At 39.1% G+C, this 25,494-nt stretch overlaps 1 protein-coding gene across 11 annotated transcripts in view; it reads left to right on the top strand.

Moving 5' to 3' along the window:
* LOC306870136 (fibrosin-1-like protein) overlaps positions 1-17,335 on the top strand; it is a 283,720-nt gene extending 266,385 nt beyond the window's left edge. For 2 of the 11 annotated variants that reach the window (XM_079417233.1, XM_079417228.1), the window contains 11 exons: positions 1,095-1,357; positions 6,476-6,526; positions 6,746-6,841; positions 8,924-8,995; positions 9,147-9,176; positions 9,268-9,339; positions 9,600-9,732; positions 11,813-11,896; positions 13,902-13,985; positions 14,543-14,804; positions 14,897-17,335. In XM_079417233.1, coding sequence (XP_079273359.1) covers positions 1,095-1,357; positions 6,476-6,526; positions 6,746-6,841; positions 8,924-8,995; positions 9,147-9,176; positions 9,268-9,339; positions 9,600-9,732; positions 11,813-11,896; positions 13,902-13,985; positions 14,543-14,804; positions 14,897-16,196 — 2,447 coding nt within the window. In that variant the 3' untranslated portion in view covers positions 16,197-17,335. Of the gene's footprint in view, positions 1-793; positions 955-1,094; positions 1,358-6,475; positions 6,527-6,745; positions 6,842-8,923; positions 8,996-9,146; positions 9,177-9,267; positions 9,340-9,599; positions 9,733-11,812; positions 11,897-13,901; positions 13,986-14,542; positions 14,805-14,896 lie in introns of all 11 variants that reach the window. The other 9 variants (XM_079417237.1, XM_079417234.1, XM_079417232.1 and 6 more) reach the window with 8 other exon arrangements.
* Positions 17,336-25,494: the final 8,159 nt, after the last annotated feature.

Genomic DNA, 25,494 nt, shown 5'->3' with positions numbered 1-25,494 from the left:
AAAAAAAAGATGTTAGCTATACTGTTCATTTCTAATTTCTGGATCCTGTGTCTCAGAAGGGCACTTCAGCAGTAAACTTCTATTTTATTGGCTGTTATTTTACCTTTGACTGTTATATCAGATTTTGATACAATTTACACTAAATGCAAAATGTGAGATGAAAATTATACCTGTCCTCTTCATCTCAGCCTTTCTTTATGCGGTAAGTGTATTTTTTGTTCCAGTTCCAGGCATTTTAGAGCTACATGCTGATCTAAATCTAAGCAAGTAAAGAATAAAAAGATATTTAATGAAAAATAGCAGGTTTATACATGCAGCCAACCTCTACGGTGTAAACCTTTGGTAAACACATGGCTCAAGTCATTGCAGTAGTAACAAAAGTACTGTTTTTGATCACTAGAAACATAATGTTCATTCATTTAGACTCTAAACTAAAAGTATATATTAATGTCTTTTTTTAAGCATCAAGCAAGTGCTTAAAGAGTTTCTTAAATTTTGTGAAGGGTCTTAAAGGGAGAATTTGCCCAAAAATGAAAATTTTGTATTCAAACCTGTATGCATTTATTTCTTCTTTTATTATTATTATTTATCCATGCAATATAAGTCAGTGTTGAAAATATTTTTGATTGTGTTCCACAGAAGAAAGCAAGTCATTCAGGTTTGGAACAAAATGAGGGTAATTTTCATTTTGGGGTGAATGATCCCTTTAAGGCCGTATAAGAGTTTATGTTTGTCGGGTCAAGTGTGTGTGTGTTTTCTGCTGAGGTGACTCTTGGTTCTCTCTTGTCTTTAGATACCAGCCTGTTGATATCTTTCAACCAACCAATCATGTATTGCCAGCCTCATTCGGGGATTCTGATTGGCACATTGTCACAGGCAACTCTCTTACCTCCACCAATGAGTCCTCACGTAGAAAACCCTCACACCTTGAATTGGAGAAACAGAGAAAGCCAGGTGACTACCCTCTTTCGCTTCTTCCTACCGCTGTTGTGAAAACTCACTGGCCGCCCGTGCCTTTTTTTTTCTTTTCCCTCCCGTGTCTTCCCCATCTCCCCCTTTCCCGCCTTTTTCCCCTTCGCTCTCCTATCTTGCAGAGCATGATCTTCTGCGGCAGGAGCTGAACAACCGCTTCCTGGTTCAGAGCTCGGAGCGAGGTCGGGGGGCGGCGCCGGGGGTCACAGGGGCACCGTTGGCCCCTGTGTCGCTCCTCCGGGCCGAGTTTCACCAACATCAGCATATGCACCAGCACCAACACACGCATCAGCACACCTTCACGCCTTTCCCTGCCAGTCTGCCCCCGGCAGCCATCATTGGGCCGCCCACTGCACCTCCCATGGTGCGTACCCCAGCCAGAAATGTGAGGATAAGTAAAAACAGATAGATTTTACTCCCTTCCTACCTCCCTATTCCCCCTTAAAATACTCCGACCTATTCAAAACAAGCCCCTTCTATGCATACGTCCTGTTTTTCCAGGAAACTACACCCGCAGTCGTGTTGTTCGTACTGAATATACAGTGCTGTGAAAAGGTTTTTGCCCCCTTCCTGTTTTTTTTTTTGCATAATTTTCACACTTAAAAGATTCAAATCATCAAACAAATTTTAATATTACACAAAGATAATGCAAGTAAATACAAAATGCAGTTTTTAAATGAGGATTTCATGTATTAAGGGAAAAAAGATGTCCAAACCTACCTGGCCCTATGTGAAAAATTAATTGCCCCCTCCTGTTAAATCATGAAAGAACTGTAATTAACCACATTAATCTTAGAAAGATGAGATAATTTCACTAGACACACCCAGACTTGATTACTGTCAGACCTGTTGAATCAAGAAATCACTTAAATAGAACCTGCTTGCCAAAGTGAAGCATGCTTAAAGAGCAACACATCATGCCACGATCTAAAGAAATTCAAGAACAGATGAGAAACAAAATAGTTGACATGTATCAGTCTGGAAAGGGTTATAAAGCCATTTCTAAGGCTGTGGGACTCCATGAGCCATTATCCACAAATGGAGAAAACTTGTAACAGTGGTGAACCTTCCCAGGGTGGCCGGCCTACCAAAATTACTCCAAGAGCGCAACGACGACTCATCCAGGAGGTCATAAAAGAATCCAGAACAACATCTAAATAACTGCAGGCCTCACTTGCCTCAATTATGGTTAGTGTTCATGATTCAACATTATGAAAGAGACTGGGCAAAAACGGCATCCATGGGAGAGTTCCAAGACAAAAGCCACTGCTGACCAAAAAGTACACACAGGCTCGTCTCACATTTGCCAAAAAAAAATATCTTGATTTTCCCCAAGAATTTTGGCCATATGTTCTGTGGACTGATGAGACCCAAGTTTTTTGGACGGTGTGTCCTGTTACATCTGGCATAACCAACACAGCATTTTATAAAAAAGAACATCACTCCAACAGTTAAACATGGTGGTGGTAGTGTGATGGTCTGGGGCTGCTTTGCAGCTTCAGGACCTGGACGACCTGCCATAATTGATGAAACCATGAATTCTGCACTCTATCAGAAAATCCTGAAGGAGAATGTCCGGCCATCAGTTTGTGACCTCAAGCTCAAGCGCACTTGGGTTATGCAGCAGGACAATGATCCCAAACACACCAGCAAGTCCACCTCTGAATGGCTCAAGAAAAACAAAATTATGGTTTTGGAGTGGCCAAGTCGATGTCCGGACTTAAATCTGATTGGGATGCTGTGGCATGACCTTAAACAGTCCATTCATGCTAGAAAACCCTCCAATGTGGCTGAATTAAAACTATTATTTTTTTCATGTAGGGCCAGGCAGGTTTGGACAGCTTTGTCTCCTTAATAAATGAAATAATTATTTCAAAACTGCATTTTGTATTTACTCTGGTTATCTTTATGTAATATTAAAATTTGTTTAATGATCTGAATCATTCAAGCGTGACAAATATGCAAAAAAATAAATAAAAAAAAAACAGGAAGGGGGCAAAAACTTTTTCACACCACTGTAAGCACGGCCGCATCAAAGTTATGCTGATATTCAGACGAACAGCATGAGTGACGTATGTTTTAGACACAATATGGCCAGTTATTTCATCTACCTATATCTCAGTTGACAAAAATAGTTCCAAGAAGGATTAGCCAAAAGCAGTTACTATAACAGGCAACGCACAGACTGAAACCACACGAATACAAACTATGGTGCTCATTTAGTCACATCATAACAGCCCTGCATCTTGACAGAAAAATTCAGAAAGGCCTAATATTGCATACTTAGATGATGCCGAGTTCAAAAAATATAAAGAAATCCATCATATAGATTTATTTTATTTTTTTTACAAAATAATAATGACGATTTTTAAAAGCTTTAATGCACAGTTAAATGCCAATTTATTGGTAATAAGTATTCAGAATGTATCATTTAACTTAAAATGTTCATATAGTCGAAAAATGTTTTTTATGCTCCCTTTAATGGCAAATAACTTTTCATATACACAAGTTTATAGTTAAATTAGCTTTTTTCTATCACTGGCCATAATTTTAACCTTGAAATTAGGAATAAAAGTTTAGGCATAACGTCTTGGAAATCATTCATACATGTAAAAATCAGCTGGAAATTGAACAAACAGTTGTAACCTGGTTCAGAGGAAGACAGGAATCATGTCTTTGTGGCACTTTAAGGGATAATACAAGACTTCACCTTACAAATGGCTGTCAAAAGCAAAAATGTCACAAACACTTCATATTTTGTGAGAAAGCGTGATGTGCTAGAGCAGAACAGGCACTATTTTTGGAATCAGCATCCCCAAATTAGTAAGAAACAAGCAATATTTTTCATTCAGCAAATATGATGCAGGGTGGTGATACTAGAGCACCGGAACTAACTGTTATATAATAGTGAAGTAATAGTGTTTACAACCCACTACAGAGACTTAAGGCTCATCTTAAACCAGGCCAGATCTTAAACAGAGGCCATGGGGTTGAAACTGTTTTACAGCCCAATCTCAGTGACATAACCGAGACCCATCATCCTAACAAAATAAACTATTGTCCCATGACAACCTCAAATAGTGTAGCTCTTCCCCTAATAAAAACCCTTTTTGCTGCCATGTTGACATGCCGTACTCATTGCGCTTTTATAGTGCGAGCCAGAGAAGTTTTATTGCTTTCATATGAGCAGAATGGTGATGTTTCTGAGTGCTGGGGGCTGTTTGAGAAAAACAGGAGGCAGACGGGGTCTTATGGCGTGACTGAGATACAGACAGAACTCATTCTGTGTGACGCATTCAAAGCTTGCGGTCGAAACATAATGACCTCACTGCAGATGAAAGTCATGACATCAACGGGGTTGTTTTGATAAAGCGTAATTGCTTCCGTGTGCAAAGCGGCTATTAGAGGCAAACTTTGGCAGCCTGTAATCAGATCAATTCAGCTCCTCAAAGTCAGCTAGCCATATGAAATGCATTCAGATCTCTGAACCGTATTCAGACAGGAACAAGAAGGTCTTATCTGCATACTATCGCCACTGTCAACCAATCCGAAAGATATTATGTCAAGAGTGCTAGATGAAAAGTCAAGCATTTTTGAATCAAAGATTACAATCTCCAAAGATTGAAATCTAGCTTAAAACATGCCATGTGTTTTGCAGCTTGCTGTCCGGATTCTTTTGTGGTTTACAGAACTGTTTGGTCATCAGAAACTGAAAGACTGAAATTGCTATGAAATGTTGCTTATGCATCTTACCTCTGGTGCTGAATCACAAACACACCTCCACACCTTCACCAAATGTTTATGAGATACATATCTTATTTGCTGAACAGCTATTGTTGAATTTCTTTCAACACCATGTGATTTAAGTCTGATGTTTTCTACTGACAAATATACTGATGCTTGATTGCTAAAGCATTTCTGCTTGGTTTAAGAGCTTTTGCATTGGAAACAATTGTTGTTGTCTACTGGGGTCAATAAAAAAACGGTAAAGTCATTTTTAAAGTCAGCATGAAACCCGAAATAACCCACTTTGCTTCCTTTATACACGTTTCTGGTCTTATTGTGCATAATTCATTGGTGCATGTTATTCCAAAAAAATAAAGAAAAACTTAATTTCCTGATAAAGGAAAACTACCTTTTGTTACTCTAAGTAAAGTGGGTAGCGAATCCCGTTTCATGTTGACATAACACTTCATATAATGTCTGTCTTGTTTTCTTTTTTCCCTTCCTCCTAGCTTTTCTTATATAAAGATTTAATTGTTTACAGATGTAATATTGAACCTTGATTTGCCAAAGCTGTTTGTTATAAAGCTCTGACAGGGGCTGTGAATTATAAAGCACTGTTTTTTTATGGGCCACTATAAACCTTTGCTGTATTTACTCGGCAAGTGTTAACCATAAAGCAGGCGTGCGGCTCTCAGAAGGATCACAGAAGTGCAACACGCAGGGAAGCCAGATCAGCGATTTTCTCAGCCAGGGCAACCTCATGTATTTGATTTAGGCTAATTATCACCACACATTCATACGATGCAGGATAAAAGCAGCTTATGCACGCTGATCTGTTGGAGTATAAAGTCTGTACCCTGAGTGGGCTGTAGTTCAAGCACTGCTGCTTTTCAAAGTAACACACACTGTGGCCTAAGAGTTTATCCACTTTTATAACCATCACCTGAGACATAAGACGACAGGCTTCTGTAGAAACAACACTATATACAAGGGTTTGTAGTAAAGGATTTCAATGTTTCTGTAAAAGAAATGCCTTGAACCCAGTAGCAATTACTTTGTTTTAAAAGCAGAGCTGAACCTTGAGTGCTGGGTTAACTTGATAGTAAAATGTTACTAAAAAAGTGAAGTTTAAAAATATTTAAATGTTTATGTATGTTTTTTTAAACACTTATGGATGAATTTGTTTTATTACAGTGATTTAAAAAAAATGCAAAATTGTATGCCGTTTTATTTCCATCACATTTGTATGAATGAAACTGAACCATTTCAGCCCTTCTTGCTTCTTTATGAGTCCTGACTCCCAAATACATGCTAACTGTAATTGTTTATCATATAGTTACACTGCTAACTTTACTCTCAAATTTTCTAAATTAGAGCTTGCCTTGAAAGACTTGCTGTTCTGTATATTTCTGTATACTGTAAAGGACACTGCCACGTAATAAATGGCTCATGTCTGTTTAATTGGAAGTGAAGGGTGCCTTCATTTGTTTAGCGATCTGGTTTGACTCTTTTGTGAGCGTATTCCCACACTCTGGGTCGGCTCTGTGAAGCCTGTGCCAGCTGCGGCTGCAGTGGTTTTCTTTCATGTGACATTAAATGGCTGTTTTACTGTGTAATTGTTTTATTAAAAGGGTGTAATTTATTTGAGCTTCATCTGCTTTTTATTTGACTGTGTAAGCACACTGCAGTAGAGCTCTCTCATGTTTTTGGTTACAGATTTTGTTGATATGTTTTTAATTTTTGCACTCTTTCTTTTTCTCTCCCTCTCTCTTTATAGTTCGACAAGTACGCCCCAAAGCTGGACAATCCTTTCTTGAGACATTCAAATGTAAGTGTCAACATGTTTTGACTGCATAACCTTGCTTTGACTGAAGATGAATCGGATTATGTACACTTTTTGAGACATATTTGAAATTTTGGTATGTTTTAAGTATGCTTGGTTTGATGTTGTTTTCAAAGGAGGATAAATAAGTTGTTATAGCTTAAAGAGATGACAGACACCAAATAATTTGGTAAATTTCACATTTACATTGTTTTTTCTCTGCAGTTCTTTCCATCCTATCCACCAACAATGCCAGGCATGCCTCCATTGCTTCCACATTCAGGGCCCTTCAGTTCACTGCAAGGAGCCTTCCAGCCAAAGGTTAGACCTCAAAACTATGCATTCACATCATGTAGGAATGCATACAGAATAGTTTTGACTTGAGCAGAATGAGAAAGAGACCCATGTGGCTTGTTTGTGAATTTCAAATTTCCCTCTTGCAGATATGATATGATACGATATGGCCAAGACTAGTAAGTCAAAAATATTAGAAAAATATGGCCCATAAAACTTCAAGCTGTAACGTGATCACGTAGATGTGAACATAAGAAAAAAAACACCTGGTGAAAGTTTCTACATATTAATTGTTGACCAGATCAATCAATTTAGACTGGTCTTATGTATGAGAATGAAAGTTAAATTTCATCTCCAGAATCTTACAGGACTAGTGATTTTTTTCACTTGAAACTGAAAGTTGTTGGTTTTTTTCCCAAAGCAACACCAAAAATAATGTTAATTAAATTTGAGTAATTGGGGAATTTAACGTGGTATACTGTTCAGGCTATTGTTTTCACAAATGATAAACCTGTTGTTTGGCAACAAGTCACGTATTTCAGGCGAACAATTTCGTCATATTGGGAAACCGCTATATTTCTTCCATTCCGAAAGCTCCTCCAGGTGGCAGAGAATGAATTAGCTTTTTTTAAGAAGCCCGTCTGCTGTTTTTGTTCAGACTGATGCGAAAATCCACCCATGGTTTTACACATTCAACACACAAAATTGTAAATGTGAACCGGTGGATTGACAAGAAGCTCATGCATTATAAAAATCTAAACAAAGACAGTAAAATACGTGTATTTGTTATTTAATCAATATAATGATTGATATTGTTTAATTTAATATAATAATTGGTGCTTTTGATGTAAAGGTTTCGAGCAGGGTTGTCAAACTCCGTAGCCCTGCAGAGTTTTGTTCCGACCCTACTCCAGCACACATACTATGCAGTTTTCAATTAAGCCAGAAGGATTTGATTAATTGGATCAGTTGTGTTTAATTAGGGTTGCATCTAAACTCTGCAAGGCTCTGGCCCTCCAGGAAAGGGGGTTTGACACCCCTGGTTTAGAGGCTGAAATGTGAAGTTTATCATTTTTTGTTGTTGTTTTTTTTTTTTTTTTTTTTTTTTTTTTTTTTTGAAAAACTGTATCTGAACTGGAAATCATGCATTGTGCGGTCATTTTACATTTAACAGATTGATCTGGCCAAATCTGAAATGGGTCATGTCTCAATCCTCAAAACCCCTCTCTTTATCCCAAATTTCTGTCACATTTGCAGATAATAAAAGTGCAAGAAAGTCCAAAAACAAATAAGAATGGAGTCAAATCATTCTCTATGTCCTGTATAGTGCAGAAATGCAGCTGAGTGAGAGCTCAGCATCACTTTACCATTAGTATTCAGGGTGCTCTCAAATCCCGCACAGCTGCATTTATACTGCAGGCAGACAGAGAAATCTACCACTACCACATTCTCCCCTAATGGATTATGCAAAGAGGCTCAGGCTCAATAACCTGCTGGAGGCTTTTGTGTTAACTTTAGACTGTGGTCTTGAGCAGGGTGGTTAGTGTGTGTGTCTTTGCAGTGTGTGTTATATGGCTTTCACTCACTTGGTGTGTAATGGTTTTTACCTGGCACTTCTCAAATAACTCTCACTGTTGTGTTAGGTAGAGTCAGTCTGAAGTTTCCAACAAGTGTGAAGTTTGAGTATAAATGACTATGGTATCCATGAAACTTCGGAGTGAAGTTTTAAGCTTTAGGCTACACCCATGATGAATCACATGATTTTCTTCCAGACCTGATGTGTTTCCTTTTGCAACAGGATGTTGAGCATATCAATGGGCTTTTTATGTTCTGGTTAAATAACGGATAAGCTTTAGTTATGTCACAGTGATAAACCCTGATTTGGTAATTGCTAGTCGGTTTTATAAATACATTCTTCTGCCAAATGTTTTACACTAGCATATACTGTAGACATCATCAAAGTGAACACATACATAGGATCTTCAGTTAAAAATGCAGGACTTCAGTCATCACACCAAGGAGCCAAAAATGCAGTGCAATATCTTTGAACAGTGCATGGTTAAAAAATAGCATTAGCTTTATCTAAAACGGTCTTAATTTTCTCTCCAGGCCTCAAACCCTATTGATGTTGCAGCACGACCAGGATCGGTCCCACACACTCTCCTTCAGAAGGACCCAAGGGTAAGCCGCCCAGTCTGGAGATCCTCTTAAGAGATTGACCGTTAAAATCATATCAGGATTGTGATGTTTTTAACATTTCATGTACCTGGACTTTGTTACAAAACATATCTGTCTGTTTCCTTTTCTCTTGTTCTTCCTTGGCTCCTTACAGATAACAGATCCTTTTAGGACCTCAGTAAGAGTAAGCATCATATTTTCATTCTCTTTCAAAGCCCTACATTTTCCTCCTTAAATGTGCTAATGCTTTGAAATGTCCTCTGTGCTCATGACAGAAGCCAGGCAAATGGTGTGCAGTGCATGTTCAAATCGCCTGGCAGATCTACCATCATCAGCAGAAGATGAAAGTAAGTTCTCAGAAACCATGACATAGTGCATAAAAACTTCTGCTTGTCTATTTTCTTTTGTACAATGTAGCCTTTAGTGTGAGGGAAGTACAAGAATACACAAGTATGCTTTGTAATGATTCATGCGTTAAAGACCATCTCGATAATTTTCCCTCATTTAGGACAGTTTACTCAAACAATTAGTACTTTTTTAAAATGTATACACACTCTCCAGTCTTTATATTATATTATATTCTTAAAATGGCTTTATCTCACAAAAGCAGATGCACTTGGACCCACATAAACTGGATATGAATGGAAAACTTGATCTGTTCAGCCGTCCTCCAGCTCCAGGCGTGTTCCCTGGGTTCCCCTACCCTCATGATCTGGCCAGACCCCTCTTTTCGTCAACAGGTATGTGAGAAAAACTCAAAGTAAACATGAAATCAAACTTGACCCTCTTTAATAATAACACACATTCCTGGTTATAGTGTGCACAATTCAGTTATTCCAAAGGAAAAACTTATGCTTAAAATCAAATCCTGCCCTACATGTTCTTTTCTCATTGAAAGTGGATAACAAACTGCAAGATATATTGATTTAAAATTCTTAAAATGAAAAGATAACCGTTTTAGATGAGAAGTTGCACAACCATTCCTGGAAATAATTCCCTTTCATGCTGTGTCGTGAAAGCCTGATGCTAGACCTGGCCGCCTTAAGAAATTCTACTTAAATATAATTGATTCACTTATAAACTGTATTTATAATCCAATCAAGATACTGCTCTCACAGATTATTTATGTTTTATCTACTAAATTATACTGCAATCTCTTTATTGGCATGGCGTCAGTATAATAAAATGGATTTGTATGTCTTTCTTTCTCTCATGCTTCATGCTCACTAATTTGCATGTTGTTATTTTGAATGTGGTCTTGGCTCAACGCTGGGGCCACAGGCATGAATATAAATGCTTTTACCTGATATAATTGACTGGTAGCTCTTTGTTGAAGGGCAACATGAGCGTGTCTGCCCTTTAGATTGTAATTATGCAGCGTGGTGTCATGAAGGAGCTTGTAATTGGTTTCTTCATTAATGATACACAGTTACAAATGACACACAGTTCAGGCTGAACAGACAGTTGACCCTTTCAAATGCAACCTGAACACTCAATCGAAGACATCACTGTCCTTTTTATTGTCTGGGAAAACTACTCCAACAGCTTATTACTGATAGTCCCGTCCAAAACGCACGCCATTGGCTGACTTCTAGTTGTCTCTGAATATTAAGCTGGAATAGGATAAATTATTTAAAGGGGTCATATGACGTTGAACATTATTTTGTGTATTTGGTGTAATGCAATGTGTTTATGCGGTTTAAGGTTAAAAAACACATTATTTTCCACATACTGTACATTATTGTTGCTCCTCTATGCCGCGCCTTTCTGAAACATACCGATTTTTACAAAGCTCTTCATTCTAAGAAGCAAGGCGTGCTCTGATTGGCCAGCTATCCAGTGCATTGTGATTGGCCGAATACCTCAAGCGTGAGACGGAAATGTTACGCCCCTCACCATATTGTGATGCCGTGTCCCGGCGCAACGACACAAAAACAATAAAACTCAATATAAACGAGGCATTTGTTGCATCCGGTGGGGACATAATTACTGATTATAAGGAATTATACTGTCTTTTTACGCAAACATTACCATATCTGCATTTGTGATCGGAGAAACGACAAACAACAAGCACTACTCTTCACAGCTCAAAACTTGCGTTTGAATTGTCGGTGCCAAATTCTTTAAATATAAAAACATACATACAGGCTGTGAGTCAGAAGCGTTGGAATTGCCCCACTTTATAGAAACAGCCTTTGTGCAAGCCAGCATTGTAGGCAACTCTTCCGGGTTCAGGAAATAGTCCTCCATAAAATGTGCTGCACACACTCTAATATGTTCTGGAACAGTGTTGTAAATACAACTTAACCACTGATTTCTAGTTGTGTCCTCTTTTGGAAGCCCAAACAAAGTACTTTCGCTTTCACAACGAAACACAGCATCTCCAGGACATGGCGCCGGCGGCAGTAACAATACTCCAGCCAGAATAATAGTTCCACCTTCTTTCATTGCGTATACATTTGGGCGGTGTTTTGCAAATCTTCCCAGACCGTGACGTGGACATGTGGGGGCGTGTTTGAATGAGCCGTTTTAGGGGGGCGTTGACGAGTCTTAACTTTTATTTGGTTATTGTTCTTTGGTTTTGAGACCTTTGCAACTTCAGGGATCTTATCTATGCACAAACAGCTTGTAACTCTCAAAAGAGAAAGGAAAACTTGAAATTGCATCACATGACCCCTTTAATCTAACAAGTCTGATCATTACCAAAGACACCTCATGTCTCTGTGTATATCTTCTTCTGTTTTGGTGAATATTTGAATGGTTTGGCTAACTCTGTCTGCAATCAGTTTGACTGATGATTTTTCCCATTGTATTCAATAGGATCGGGACATCCAGCTGCTTCACCCTATGGACCGTCTCCTCACCACGCTGGCTTCCTGCCTCCTAGCCATTTGGCAGGTAAGTGTAAGTAAACCACCATTTTAAATAGTTCTTCTCTTTCCTTTTGTACTTCAAATGATTGTTTTACTCTTTTATTTGATGCGAACATAAACAAGGCAAATACAATCTATTCTATATGTTGTAGTGCTGCACCTCGGTGGTGATCTTTCAGCTATAAAAGCATGTCTTTCCACAAATTTCCCAAACCAAACTCCAAAAAATCAAAGATAATGATGCATTTAAAAAAATACTGTACTTCTATCCCTCATAGCCTTGTTTTTGTTTGTCAAGTATAATGTAATATCTGCTGTAAGGGGTGTTTACACAACACTGTTTTCAACTAAAAAGGGAAAACTTTTTATGCAATCTGCCCTTTCATTTACACAGCAACAGTGTGCACCTGAAAACAAACTTTTTAAAGCAGGTTTCAAAGTGCATGTTTTTGAAAACGATTCTATTATCGTCTCATTGTAAACTACTAAAATGCAAATTTGTGAAAAGGTGACATCATGCCTTTTCAACTTTTCAAAAATGCTAACTTTTCTGTTTTTAGTTCATTGTTGTTGTAAAAACATACCATAAGGCTCCCCATTGGAGAGACACTTCTAAGCCTATTGTTATCAAATTATTCAATCGGCTCAGAAATGTCTAACCCAAAGGGTCAGATATTATAAATGTAACCTCAACTTTCATAATGTATTCCAAAATATAATGATTAATAAATGATTTGGAAACAAATACTCTTACATATTATATTGGCAAGTTATTCTAAAGTAGTCATTTTGTCATGTTGTAATGTGTAAAAATATGTCAACAAAACAAGATAAACTTACAAAGTTACTTCAGATACTAAGGCTTGATATTTTATATTGAATGTAACAGTTTTTTGTTGAACTGGCAGGTGTATAAAAATGTGTAAACAGTGAACACTTATGTTCAAGATGTGATATTGTTTAGATTAATAAATTGGAAAACAAGGCAAAGTTAAGAATATGCTTTGCAGTGTAAAGTGACCATGGTGTTTTAGTTTTATCCAAAAGAATCCTAGACTGTCTTTTAGAGAACTACAATGCACAAAAAAACATAGTAAATGTAATATTTTACTATGTATCCTTTTTACTGGCTTTAGATAGTGTTCCCCCACAGTTTCTATCAGATATGTTATTTGAGTTTGGAGCAGAATGCTGATTTCACACAGTGAGCTTTTAAGTCAGTCCAATGTAAGTTCATAAACAGCTGGGGCCCAAAGGAATGGAGAGAAAATGGGTAAAATGCAGAATTGGGTGCAGTGTTGCCTAGTGGTGAAAGCTCAGGACTGGTAATCAAAAGGTTTCTCAGTCAAGAACTTAGCACTGTTGTGCCCTTGAGCAAAGCACTTAAGGTTGCTCCAGGGGGATTGTTCATTTAAATTAGTATATTGTAAGTCGCTTTGGATAAAAGCATGTTCTAAATGACTGCTTGCTTATTTAAGTACACTGTGGATTAGTCATAAATCCATTCCTGAATTCAGGAGTTTAAATTCATGTTTCACAGAGAAAACACTGAATTGTGTTTTTTTACTTATGTGAGCTGGAGGTTGTCGGTTTGTATTTAATTTAATTATAAACTAACTGTATGAATGATATGGGCTCCTTCACCCATTGCAAGGTTTGTATGAACAAATAGCTTAATGTTTTCAAGGGTAAGTAGATGGAATAATCACAGAAACCTCTAGAGGAGATGGGAGACACATGAGCTGTTTTGCTTGCTGTCATTTAATAATTTTTCACATCGGACATTTCAAAATGTCCCTGGCTAATCGCACCCCAATCAGATATTGCTCTTCATGCCAGCAGCTCTTGCTGCCTAATCCACAGTCAGGGAACACTCTCCAACAGTCTTACTGGGAGAAATAAACAACCCTGAGGGAGTTAGAATAGCAGCAGTAACAGTGACGCAAAAAACAAAGCTTGCTTGTAAGAGAAAAGCTGGTTGGAATGGTCGGGCACCTCCGGCCCCGCGTCGCTAATCCCTGTTTGGCATTTTGCAGATCCATTCAGTCGCTCCAGTACCTTTGGCGGCCTCAGCAACCTTTCAAGCAGTGCCTTCGGTGGATTAGGCAACCCAGCCCTCGGTAAGCCCCGGCCCCCGGCCTCTAGCTCGACTCAGTGCAGCACAGCTTAGCTCTAGACCACAGAGAGTGCAGAGGGAATAAAAAGGAGGTTGGAATGAAAGAAAGGCACTTAGCTTTGCAGCAAATGCCAAATGAGAGTTTAGGGAAGCGGGGGAGGCAGGCATTACCACAGACAGTCTTTTGCCAAATTCACACCCCAACTCAAACTCGCAACCCAACTGGTTTAGCATTGCTCTTGCATTCATTATTCGCTTGCAAAGTAGGGTGGAAGGTTTGCCATATCTCATTTCCTCTCCCTTCTTCCTTCATTGGCTGAACGGGACTTCTTTTAGTGAAATTGATTGTATTGAAATAGAATCTCTATTGGAACGATTTACTTTTCATAAGTATAAATGAATGACCCCCGCCGGGTCATTCATTTGTTCTCTGCCCTCAAAAGCAGCCCTTGGTACCCAAGAAACTACAATGCGCCATTAACCTTTCAGTTTGTGTATGCAGAACTTCGACAGAACTGGACAGCGATCTGTTCAACTCATGATGCTTTCTTGTTATTTCAGGGGCCAACAGTGTATTTGGACCCAAAGAGGGTCCAGGGCTGCCTGGTCTCAGTAGTCCTCATCATGACACCTGGAATCGGCTGCACCGAACACCACCCTCCTTCCCGACCCCTCCACAGTGGCCCAAATCCACAGATGCAGAAAGAAGCAGCTCTGCAAACAGCCATGACAGAGAGAGAGAGCGGGAGCGTGAGAAAGAAAAAGAACGGGAAAGAGAAAAAAGGGACTCTTCTGTTGGGAAGGAAGAGAAGGATAAAGACAGGTTGGTGTTGCTGATTTCATGGACAAAGGCATCTTATTTTGCCTAATTTGTGTCTCCTAATTGAGCTAATGATGGGTTCTTTCCTCTTACAGAGACTCTTTAGATCGTAATCGCCATTCAAACCGCTCTTCTCCAGCTTCCGCTCCCGTTAGCTACCAGATCAGCAGCCTGATCCGCTCCAACAGCCAGAACTCGACCGACTCCGGCAGACAGCGCAGCGGTAGTGCCGACCGCAACCGTGAGCCTGAGAAAGAGTTGCTGGACCGCCAGCGAGAGGCAGGCATTTTGGGAGACATAAAGGTGAAGGAAAGCCGTTCTCCAGGGAAGGAAATCACAGACAGACGTTCCTCGGATGACTCTCTTAAATCCGTTCACCGATCGCCATCTCCATACTCGAAAAATGTCCTTAACGATGCAGGAATCAAGATGGGTATCCCACAACCGCTACCGATGAAAGAAAGCGAGAGGGATAGGAAGGAGACCAGCTCAGGGGATCTGCTACAGAAGGTGAAGAACGACATGAAGATCAAGGAGGAACGCAAGGAAGACCAGGACGTGATGGTGGTTGGATCCGAAGCTGCAACCAAACCTCAAGTCCCTCTTCCGCCTCACCAAACCACACCAATTGCTCACCACCATGCGCTATCCCATCATCCTCCTCCACCGTCTCCTCGTTGCAGTGACCCTCCAACACCGTCCTCACTTCACGGCATCCCCATGCCACACTCGTTGCCGCTCACTCTGAGTGCCATGCATCAAATGGGAAGTTTGAATGCACTTGAACGCACCCGCATGGCACCTTTTATGGGAGTCAGCCCTCTCGCAGCAGGTCGAGACCGCCTTCCTCATCCGGCGTTTTCCTGGGATCCCCTACGAGAAGCTTACCGAAACTTTGACCTTCAACGCCGCATGGACTTCCAGCTGCGTTCGGAGTCCGCACACCGCTTCCCTGGTGTCTACGATCCAGAACGGCCCTATCGGGATCGGGAGCCACATGAATACTCCCACCATGAACACCTCTTGGAAGTTCGGCGAGAACAGGAGAGACTGAGGCAACAGGCTGAGGAAAGGGAACGGTTGCATTTACGGGAGGAACTGGATCGGGCAAGGCTCCACCAGCTTCACCAATCGCCCATCGAAGGGCACTTACCCCACATGCCGCCATTTATGTCGCACCTTGGTGGGATGCCATACCCAAGGCTTAGCCCTTCAACAGGACATAATGGACTTCTTAACCGGACACCCCCAACTGCAGCACTAAGTGCCCCTCCTCCTCTGGTACCCTCTGGTGCTGTTAGATCAGCGTCGCCAAGACGGACTACTCCAATCACCACCCAGGACCCTCGGGATTACTCACCGTCACGCAACCCCAAAGAAGTAGAGGCACGGTAACATACAGAAAGGAGAATGCCTCATTTGAGTTGGACACTGGCAACATGCACTTATTTTCACACAAAGTAGAGTGAATGATAAATAGATATGTGTAATTTGTACAAATGTTTGTACCTTGGAACAAGCACATCAACCGGCTTTTTTAATTGATTGGAGTTGGGGAAAAGAGTTGGTAGCTCCAACTCTTGGTAGCGCAAGACGTAAACCTGAACTACCAACCAGAAATTTGATATTAATATATTAATCCGATGCCTTTTCAGTTTTTCATGTGAAAAGACATTCTGAAATTTGTTTGTACATTTCCTATCCCTCATGTACAGACATTTTTTTTTTTATGTATTTGCATAAAGTTTCATTCCTTCCCTGCCCTGTATTTATCCTAGTGAGCTGCTGGATATGGATGTCTACATATCTGATTTGGTATGATCTCAGCTGATTTGCTCTATGGTACCTGGAAATATTCAGCGGTGGCCATGTACAAAGTTACATTTTGGAGGGGTTTTTGTTTGTTTGCTTGATTTTCTTTTTGAGATATGCAGACAAATATGTATTACGATATTCTTGTTTGGTTTATGTAAAGTTTAAAGATATTGTAAATATCTTGTTGATATTACTTGGAACGAAATGACATTGTACATTTGTTAGGCTTTTTAAATGTTTCTAAAAAACAATGAAATGAAACAGAACCACTTCCAGGTTGAAAACCGTGGTGACGGAGCTGTCCAATCAGAGGCGAGGACTCGAATGGGGGTGCTGTCATGGCGGTGCAATCTATGCAAAGAGGATTAAGAGTGTTCTGATTGGACGTTTATCAAATGGAGTTCTAAAGTGGCAGCCTGGGTAACTGTTATTCATTTGTCTAATGAAGAGCCAATGAAACAAACAGCTATAAACTTCCGGGTCATAAAGGAATTGCTTTAGCAGTGAACACTTCTTCAGCCACAAAACCTGGGCATCTGAGAAACATATTGGAATGGTTGGGGTGGCAATAGACTCTTTCTGTCGACCTTGTGGTGTTGTGCAGTTGTTTTTCTTAGACTCTTGTATACAAAACAAGTAGAGCTTTAGGCGTGAAAAAATGAACATGAACATTCATGGTTTAAAAATGTATGGAATAAAGGTTGGATCTTATATCTGCATACCAGTCTGCTATTTATTATAGACATCGAGACTGACTCACTGAATGTTGACGTATTGATGAAGTGTGAAAAGTGTCTGGATCATAAGAACGGAAGTCTATTATAGCCATAAGTATTTTTTTCCATCTATTTACATGATTAAGAAGCACATTTTATCCTCTACTCAGAAATTCTCATTCTTATCATTGTAATACAGTAACAAGAATCATCCTGTCTGGACACAATGATTTGTAATATTATGAAATATTATATATTTTTAATAAATAATTATATTGCGATGATAATTTAAGTAATTACATATATTTACAAAAATAAATGCAATATTTACATCAGTTTTTTTAACATACAGCAAATACTACCATGATTTATACTTGAAATTATAATTTAAGTATTTTCCACAAAAATTCCTTGAAAATATGGTTCGTTTTTTAGATAAAATTATTAGCAAAATATTTTACAAACTAAAAAACTAGAACGGTCCAGATCATATAAATATGCAAACTGAATTTTAAACTGCATGAACAGACTGAGCGTTCTCCACAGCTGCTATTTGCTATATTTTTACAGGCGAGAGCGTTTATGTCAGCTGTGCCGTAGAGAGCAGGATGAGAGTGGTGATGGGACAGGCCTGCAACACGATATTGATTTTCTGCAAGTACAGCTTTTGAGTGTTTGTGTTGCAGGTAACTGATATTGACTCTGAGGCTAGTGCCGTATTGACCCACGGTCGGGACTCATTAATGGGAGTGACGCCTGCTAATGAGCGATGGATCAAGAAGGCGAGGAAGAAGTAGTGAAAAAAACGAAAAAGAACAGACCAAAGGTTGTCTGTCCTGCAAATAAGATGACCAGAGGTTACTGTCCTTCTAGTATTGACCGTCTGTGCCTGTTTTTGTGACTTGCCATTTCTTTCTCCCGCTCTCTTCATCTTTCTTCTCCCCAAAATGACAAACAATTCATCCTCATAACCATCCCTAACTGGCTCCATCTGGCGTGCCACGCTCAGCCCTGCCCTCGGTCCCGGCCCTCACCTCGAGTAATGGCAGCATGCGTCAGGCAGTGTGCAGTCATTAGTGATGTTATTGAGAATCGATGGTCTCCCCGCTGCGTCTGGCAGCCTATCTGGACGTGCTGCTTCAGAGAGGTCCATCGCCGGAGAGAGAGATAGACGGACTGGGAAAGCTGCCGTGAGGTGTATTGGAAAGAGAGTTAAATCGGGATCCATTTCAATTTGGCCGTGCTGTAATTGAGAGGGTTATTCCATAGACACCGAGCATCTGTGCCTCCCTGGCCCTCTGCTGTCTCCCTCTAATCAGCTTGTTAGCACTTTCCAGACCTGGACTGGATAGAGAAACCAGAGAGAAAACGTTCACATTTATATTTTCTTTTCAAGGCCCCTGCAAAGATGTTTAATAGATGTGTTTGGGTGGCTAGCCAATATACTATCTGGCTGCAAAGAGCATGATTCAATAAAGCCAGTTTTTTGCTAGCAACATTTAAGCGATAACGGACAGCTCACTCCACAGAGCTTTTTGATTAGAAAACAGTCATTACTTTTGCAGCCTGCGTAGTGGAGCGGAAATTACACACTTGACTTTTCTTTCATACTGCCACTCAGGCCAATTATCTGAGTATAAAATAAAGTAGGACACATTTTTAACATTAACATTCTCAATTTCAGCCTATAATTTCCAACTCGCCTACATTTTACCTGTTCAGCTAAAATGTGCCAAATTATAGCCCAATAAATAAATATCTCTTCTATTAAATGTAAATTTGCTTTTTACAAATACATCAGTTTTATTGCTGAAGATTAGCGATTTGGAATTTTTCTGGTTTTCCCATCAAATCCGTCAAAGTAGTTGCTCTGCAGTCAAATGTGGTGCTACGTGTCAAGTGCAGTTTTTATAAAATACAAGTACAGCTCGGTATAAAATAGGGTAACATTTAAAGTTTAAGGACCAATTCTCACTATTAACTTGTTGCTTACTAGCATGCATATTACTAGCATATTGGCTGTTTATTAATACTTATAAAGCATTTATTAATGCATTATTCTGTGACATATTTAAAATTCCTTAATCCTACCCATACCTAAACTTAACAACTACCTTACTGTTAAGGAGCAGCAAATTAGGAGTTTATTAATGCAGAAGTCGTAATTAATAGTGAGAATTGGTCCCCAAACTGAAGTATGAGAAAAATAGAGTATTAATATCTGACACCAGCAGAAGTGGATGTTAAAATTCATGCTGCTAAAAGTCATCTTAATGAGTGAAAAATATACTAAACTATACATAAACTTTCATCTACACCACATCTAGTGGTGCTGTCTGATGGTAATAATATGGTACCATGACAATGGTTTTTTGCAGACCATATAACACAGTGAAGCACTGACCTCAGATGGAGTGAATTCCAGACAGAAGTGATAGAATTATAAATATACTGCACAGACTCGGCACTCCAGAAATGCTGTCTGGAAAGAAACACATCCACTGCAAACAGGAACATAGGAGGGAGCCGAATGGAAACAAACAATCGTTCATTCTAAAAACAAGCAAGCCACTGACATATGATGACATAGAGGGATAAAATGAGAAAGCGTGAGTGTAAAGATGTAAAGTAGACAGAAAAAGACAGAGAAGGGGGGAAAGGAGAGAGAGAATTCCAGACAGACCAACTGAGCCCCAGCAGCTAAATCATTTTTCCACTTTCATTCATTTTCGAAAAGATTTTTTCCCTCTTTCTTCATGCCTCAGTGAAAGCTCATTGCCTGACTCCTCACACTCGCATACACAGGCATCATTGTGTATACAAGCCGTAAAAGCCAATGAGAATTGATGCAGCTGGGTTCATCTGGCAGAGATGGAGGTTATAGTGGAGAGAAGCTGGCGTGATATTCAGACGACCTGCAATCTGCGCTGCCAGTACAGGGTGGAGACAGATGCTATGCTCAGTAAAGAAGGAGAGTAGAAGAAAAGCTTTCTCATACACCGACTTTCCTATTTGTTCAAATATAATGTCAGGGTGTTTCAAAATGTGTCTGCACCGAGGGGTTAAGGTTTGACTGTTTAGTACGGCCCTGTTAGCCCCTGATGGTAGATGCTGTAACACTCACAGGCAAAAAGCATCTTGCTCCATTGACTGCTTGAAAAATAGCTGTGTATTCTGACTAAACAACATGTGTGCAAGCAACATACAGTATACTACATTATAGTAGATGTTCGATTCATGAATAATTATTACTAATGGATAGCTTTCATCAGGTAATATAAGCCTCCCTGATCTGCACTGAAGATCGTTTGGGTTCTCCATTCGGTCGCGAGACTTCTCGCATCAAACAGTGAAACTTCGATTTATTCTTTCAAGCAACGTGTGAAATCTATAAACACTGACCCTGTCTGATTCTCACAAATACATGGATGCCTGTTTGGACTGTCTTCACATGAAGAAAGTTGTCTAAGCTGTAAGGAGTTACATTCAATGTAATCCAAACCAATCCCAAAGGACGGACCACAAACTACTTTTTTCCTTTATTTAATCAAAAGGTAATGTTTATGTGTATCTATCTTATTTGTTTTATTGTATTACTTTGTATTTCTGTTTTTCTTCCATATCCATGTCAATTTGTATCCATGTATTTGTCAAATGTGCTAGAGATCCTTTTTTCTTAACGGGGAGGAGAACTTTGTTGTTTTAATTGAACAAAATACGATACCGAAGATCAAGTGTTTAACTTTCAATTAGTCGTCCAAACTTAAGAAATGTGCACTCAAAAGTCTGTTCAAAACACAATTGTTCAAAAGTCTGGAATCGATTAAGGTTTTTAATGTCTCTTCTGCTCGCCAAGGCTGCATTTACAGTATTTGAACAAAAATACAGTCAAAACAGTAACACGGTGAAATATTATTGCAATTCTCCATTTCATTTCCAGATTTTAAAATATAATTTATTCCTGTGAGGCTTTAAACAAAAGATATTTTTGTGAAATCCATGATACTTTTTTTATTAGTTATTTGATGAACAGAAAGTTACTAGAAATACAAATTTTTGTAACATTAGAAATGTCATTACTGCCACTTTTGAAAAATTTAATGCAGAAATATACAAACCCGATTCCAAAAAAGTTGGGACACTGTACAAATTACGAATAAAAAAGGAATGCAATAATTTACAAATCTCATAAACTTATATTTTATTCACAATAGAATATAGATAACATATCAAATGTTGAAAGTGAGACATTTTGAAATTTCATGCCAAATATTGGCTCATTTTGGATTTCATGAGAGCTACACATTCCAAAAAAGTTGAGACAGGTAGCAATAAGAGGCCGGAAAAGTTAAATGTACATATAAGGAACAGCTGGAGGACCAATTTTCAACTTATTAGGTCAATTGGCAACATGATTGGGTATAAAAAGAGCCTCTCAGAGTGGCAGTGTCTCTCAGAAGTCAAGATGGCAAGAGGATCACCAATTCCCCCAATGCTGCGGCGAAAAATAGTGGAGCAATATCAGAAAGGAGTTTCTCAGAGAAAAATTGCAAAGAGTTTGAAGTTATCATCAACTACAGTGCATAATATCATCCAAAGATTCAGAGAATCTGGAACAATCTCTGTGCGTAAGGGTCAAGGCCGGAAAACCATGCTGGATACCTGTGATCTTCGGGCCCTTAGACGGCACTGCATCACATACAGGAATGCTACTGTAATGGAAATCACAACATGGGCTCAGGAATACTTCCAGAAAACATTGTCGGTGAACACAATCCACCGTGCCATTCGCCGTTGCCGGCTAAAACTCTATAGGTCAAAAAAGAAGCCATATCTAAACATGATCTTTCAGGGAAGACCTTGCATTTTCCAACATGACAATGCCAGACCACATACTGCATCAATTACAACATCATGGCTGCGTAGGAGGAGGATCCGGGTACTGAAATGGCCAGCCTGCAGTCCACATCTTTCACCCATAGAAAACATTTGGTGCATCATAAAGAGGAAGATGCGACAACTAAGACAGTTGAGCAACTAGAAACCTGTATTAGACAAGAATGGGACAACATTCCTATTCCTAAACTTGAGCAACTTGTCTCCTCAGTCCCCGGACGTTTGCAGACTGTTATAAAAAGAAGAGGGGATGCCACACAGTGGTAAACATGGCCTTGTCCCAACTTTTTTGAGATGTGTTGTTGCCATGAAATTTAAAATAAACTTATTTTTCCCTTAAAATGATAAATTTTCTCAGTTTAAACATTTGATATGTCATCTATGTTGTATTCTGAATAAAATATTGAAATTTGAAACTTCCACATCATTGCATTCTGTTTTTATTCACAATTTGTACAGTGTCCCAACTTTTTTGGAATCGGGTTTGTACTATTTTTATATTTTTATATTTGTTTTATGACCCCAAACTTTTGAATGGTAGTGTATATTCAATTTATAATGTAAGTTGTCCAGATTTTCATTAATAAAACAGGCAAAAGACTTCCACTTGGGCCGGTAAGCAAGCACTGAATATAGCCTAGCACCACTCGCTTTTTCTCCACATTGTTTTACTACTTGCATACAGAATTACCAAATTTTGCCGTAAGTTAAACATATTAAGGTTCTGCGATATATAATTATATTGTGGAAACTTAAATTCCTGTAGAGCTGCTTTGCAACAATTTGTATCGTAAAAAGAGCTATACAAATAAACTTGAATTGGACTACTCTTCTGATACTTATTTAGCTCTATGGAGGAGCATGTGCCCTTGGCCTGTGATGCAAATGTGTGCTTTTAGTTGTCCAGGGAAAAAAAAACAAAATCTCTTAATCTGTGTGCTTTCACTTCTGACATATGACTAACAACAAACATCTGACAACTGCCCTGCACTTAACCCTGTGTTTTTTAAGCTGGCTTTGTACAGTATTCAGAGCTGTACGATTGCTGGAGGGGGAGATGGTAGGACGCTGCATGCACACCCTGGGCTAAATGATTGCAGATGCCTGGCTTGAGCTCAAAAGCTCCGCATTCCTCCCCTGTCGAAAAGACATTAGACCAGCTCTGCTCTGGCCTATACTGTCTGGCAGCCTGCTTTGAGAAAAAAAAAAACCTCACTTATCTGTTATCAGCACATGAACACATAACAATCCCCATATCTTATCTCTCCCTGTTCACTAATGTCATATAGCTTAAGGGCAGGTTCTGTAGCGGTTGCAGGGCTATGACCAACAGAAGCCTTTGCACAGCACAAACGCCTGGCCAGTCAGCAAAGTGCATTGACCGGAGCATGTTTGTAATTTCAAATATTTGAATTTCCATAGAACTGCATTTCACAAGAAGACACGCATATCGCTCCCTGGCACCAGACCATCAAAGGTTCTTCTCATAGTGTGCATATGCATGTAAAACCAACCCATAACAGCCGCGTTTAGATATGCTGGCTAACCACTTCTGGCTGTAGACATCCGACTATCAGCCTAAACCCAGCATTACACAGTGGCTCAACCATCAGCGTTTGGCTTCTGTTGACAGCCGGCTATTTAACACATCAAAACAACAAGAGCTACTATCAAGCCCATGCTTCTCCAGGACGGGTTACTGTGTCGCCCAGGAATGCTTCTTATCTTTTGCTTTGGGCTTGCTGGTTTTTGTGTGTGTGTGTGTGTGTGTGTGTGTGTGTGTGTGTGTGTGTGTGTGTGGACACTCCCTTTCTTCTTCTGAAGGCTCAGTGCAGCCACCGTGGAAAGGTCAAAGGAGAAGCTGGCCAACTTATAAACAAATATCGATGGGTTTATGCAAAAAGGAGGTTTCCATAGAAGCGATTTTATGGAAATGTGTACCTATGGAAATATCCACTTCAAACAATGCAAAAAATGTATTTTCTTAATCTGTGTTTTTGGTTTGTTTGCCAATGAAAACATCCAAACGTCCTTAAAAGAGATTGTATAAATTTAATTTGTAATTATGAATATTCATATTGATGGTATGTGTAAAATATATAATGGATATATTTTGAATTAAGTTTATTTTTCTTATCCGATTGGCACATATTTTTGTTTCTTGTAATAAGCATAAATCAAACAAAAACATTTATGCTAGGAATAAGAGGAATTTGCCAGTGGGATGAGAAAAATAGATTTATTTCAAGATTCTTTGAAAACAAGTCGCGTTATCTAATGCAGTTTTGATGATTCTCATTTAGAATCATTGATCTTGTTTTAAGAATGCTGAGATGTTTCTACTGGAAAATTATATTTTTTTCCAACTGTGTTTGCTATGCTGTTGCTGCATATGCAATATTTTGTCCAGTTTTATATTTATTATATATTCTATATTTTACACCTCACAATTTTGACTTTTTTTTTTAATTCTGAGTTTATATTCCACAATTCTGTTTTGTTTTTTTTCCACCATGGGATACAAAAATAAATAAAAAAGGTAATTGTGACATTTTATCTCAAAATTGTGACTTTTTTTCCCTCACAATTGCCAATTTAAAGAAAGACTTTCTATCTCGCAGTTGCCAACATCTCACAATCATATCTTGCAATTTGCAAAAAATAATTTATTTTATTTTATTTATCCTGTGCATGAAAACAGTTTTAGCGATACCTTTTTTGACCCACTTGGCCCATTTTTGCTAGTGAGTCACCCACCCTGTACCAACACTGATGAGGTTTAGACACCACATACATAAATACAAATCATGCCTCCATTATCTTCTGCATCCAGAATCTCTGAATCTTTTATATAGAATGTCCATAATAATCATACACGGATTGCATTGTGACACACGCAGGCATAAATCCATTCACTCCGAGGCTGTTTGTGAGAGATAAAATGTCCATCATGCATGAAAATGGCAGGCGCTCTGTGCCCCGTTCCTGTTGTGTTCTTCTACATGTGCACTGAATCTCACATTAATTAACGCTGCTCTTTCACCTGGTGCAGTTTCTCGTCCTTCTGTGCTTTATTTGGGTTGCTCATTATTTTCTTTCCCAGAGAAATATGTCTAATACCTACAAGCTGTGCGCCATCACAAATAGAGCACGCTCCGGCATAATGTCCTTTGTTGTTGCCAAATGGTTTTTTAATGAAAAGTTTAAGAGGGGCATAATTACATATCTGAGGCTATTATGAAATCCAGTATTACAATTAAAGTAAT

This window comes from Barbus barbus, assembly GCF_936440315.1.
Source record: "Barbus barbus genome assembly, chromosome: 5".
NCBI classification, from domain to species: domain Eukaryota; kingdom Metazoa; phylum Chordata; class Actinopteri; order Cypriniformes; family Cyprinidae; genus Barbus; species Barbus barbus.
Note: the sequence above shows the minus strand (reverse complement) of the source record. Positions and strands in the feature narration are given on the sequence as shown.